Here is a 1599-nt window from a genome sequence, read left to right as displayed (position 1 = left end):
AAGGTGCAGGACCTCACACATGACTATTAGAACAAGGATGCAAGCTGGGGAGACGTTCCAGGGTCAAATTTTAAAATGTGCACATTACCCAGGAAAGAGATTCCTCCTTAGGGGCTAAACTATCTTCGAGGTATAGAAGAATCCAGGCAGTTATATATGGACATGGGGATTCTCACTGCAGCATTATCTGTTGAAGGAAAGGAATGCCTATTTCTCAAGAAATGATCAGGTACATTGACATGATATATTGCATTTGATGATTGCATGAATAAGTTCATCGATAAATGCTGATAAGCAAAATTGTCAAGAAATGGAAAACCTATCGATCCCCAGCCTGCCGTGCCATTCCTGCCCCTGGGGTGCGCTGAGGCAGGGATTGAGACTGGGCGTAGTTGTGCACGCCTATAATCCCAGTGCTTGGGAGGCTAAGAACAGGAGGATCACTAGGAGTCGGATCTGTGTAGTGAGACCCTGTAGGCCCTGTAATAAATACATAAAACAGAAAGAAATTGCGAGTAAAGGCAGTCTCTCTTTTAAAAAAAAGAAGAAAGAGGAGGAAGAGGAGGAGGGGGGGAGGGAGAGGGGGAGGAAAGAGGGAGGAAGAGGAGGAAGGAAGAAGAAAGAAGATGAGGAAGAAAAGAAGAAAGAAAAGAAATTGAAAACCTAAACAGAAAAAGCAGCATGAAAAACAAAATGCTTGCAAGTGTGGTGCAAAACGCAGTGCAACCATGCTGGCAGGTATTCGTGTGTGTGTGTGTGTGTGTGTGTGTGTGTGTGTGTGTGTGCGTGCGCGTGTTAAAGTTCTGGGAAGCTACACTATTGAGTCATTTTTAGGAGATGGGGCAATGCTTTCATTTTTACATGTCTAGTTTTGTTGGTTTCATTTTGCATCACAAGCATGCATAAAATCCTAAGATGGAAAAGACTGTTGATGGTAAGGAAAGAGCATCTCGGAGAGCTAAAGCTCTGCGTCACATACAAACAGCGAACAACTTACCACAGTGCAGCAAAGCCACGCAGAACGTCCAACAGGCCATCTTTCTTCAGAGACATGCACCGGAGCTTAGTACATCTAAAAAACACACACAAAGGAAAGCACATGTATGCAAGTTGTCTGTATGAACTATGAAAGGGCTATAAACGCATCCTTAAACTGCAGTCCTCTGCAGTAGGGGAGGTTTGTTTATTTGTTTGTTTGTTTGTTTGTTTGTTTTAGGGGAGGGGGTTTTTTGTTTGTTTTTGGTGCTGAGGACCAAACCCAGGGCTTCCAGCTTGCTAGGCAAGCATTCTACCGCTGAGCCGAATCTCCAGCCCCAAGTCCTCTGCACGGAAACACCCCCTGTTCAATCACGTCCTGGGCTTTGTGCCATGCACATGCCACCTTACGTGGCTAACATACAAGCCCTACAAAGCATTCAGCCTTCTTTTATTCCATATACACCAAGACAAGTATCCCCAGATGAGACTGAATTCCAGCTAAACCGACGTTCCCACAATGCTGGTTACTGTGTGACTGCTGACCCAGCCCACCAGTGTCACTGTCCTCACGTTTGCTTCCATGCTCTAATTTCATGCTTCACTTCTCCTCATTTTCTAAAA

The 1599-nt window shown here is 44.9% G+C and overlaps 1 protein-coding gene and 1 pseudogene across 7 annotated transcripts in view; one reads left to right on the top strand and one right to left on the bottom strand.

Moving 5' to 3' along the window:
• LOC101575050 overlaps positions 1-1599 on the top strand; it is a 783209-nt pseudogene that overhangs the window by 755302 nt on the left and 26308 nt on the right.
• Lepr (leptin receptor) overlaps positions 1-1599 on the bottom strand; it is an 81556-nt gene that overhangs the window by 57316 nt on the left and 22641 nt on the right. For all 7 annotated transcript variants that reach the window (XM_004633979.2, XM_023718347.1, XM_023718350.1 and 4 more), the window contains exon 2: positions 998-1072. In XM_004633979.2, the coding sequence (XP_004634036.1) occupies positions 998-1037 (40 nt within the window). In that variant the 5' untranslated portion in view covers positions 1038-1072. The remainder of the gene's footprint in view (positions 1-997; positions 1073-1599) is intronic.

This window comes from Octodon degus, unplaced genomic scaffold (assembly GCF_000260255.1).
Source record: "Octodon degus isolate 3935 unplaced genomic scaffold, OctDeg1.0 scaffold00057, whole genome shotgun sequence".
In the NCBI taxonomy this organism is placed as follows: domain Eukaryota; kingdom Metazoa; phylum Chordata; class Mammalia; order Rodentia; family Octodontidae; genus Octodon; species Octodon degus.
This window is presented reverse-complemented; position numbering and strand designations above follow the sequence as displayed.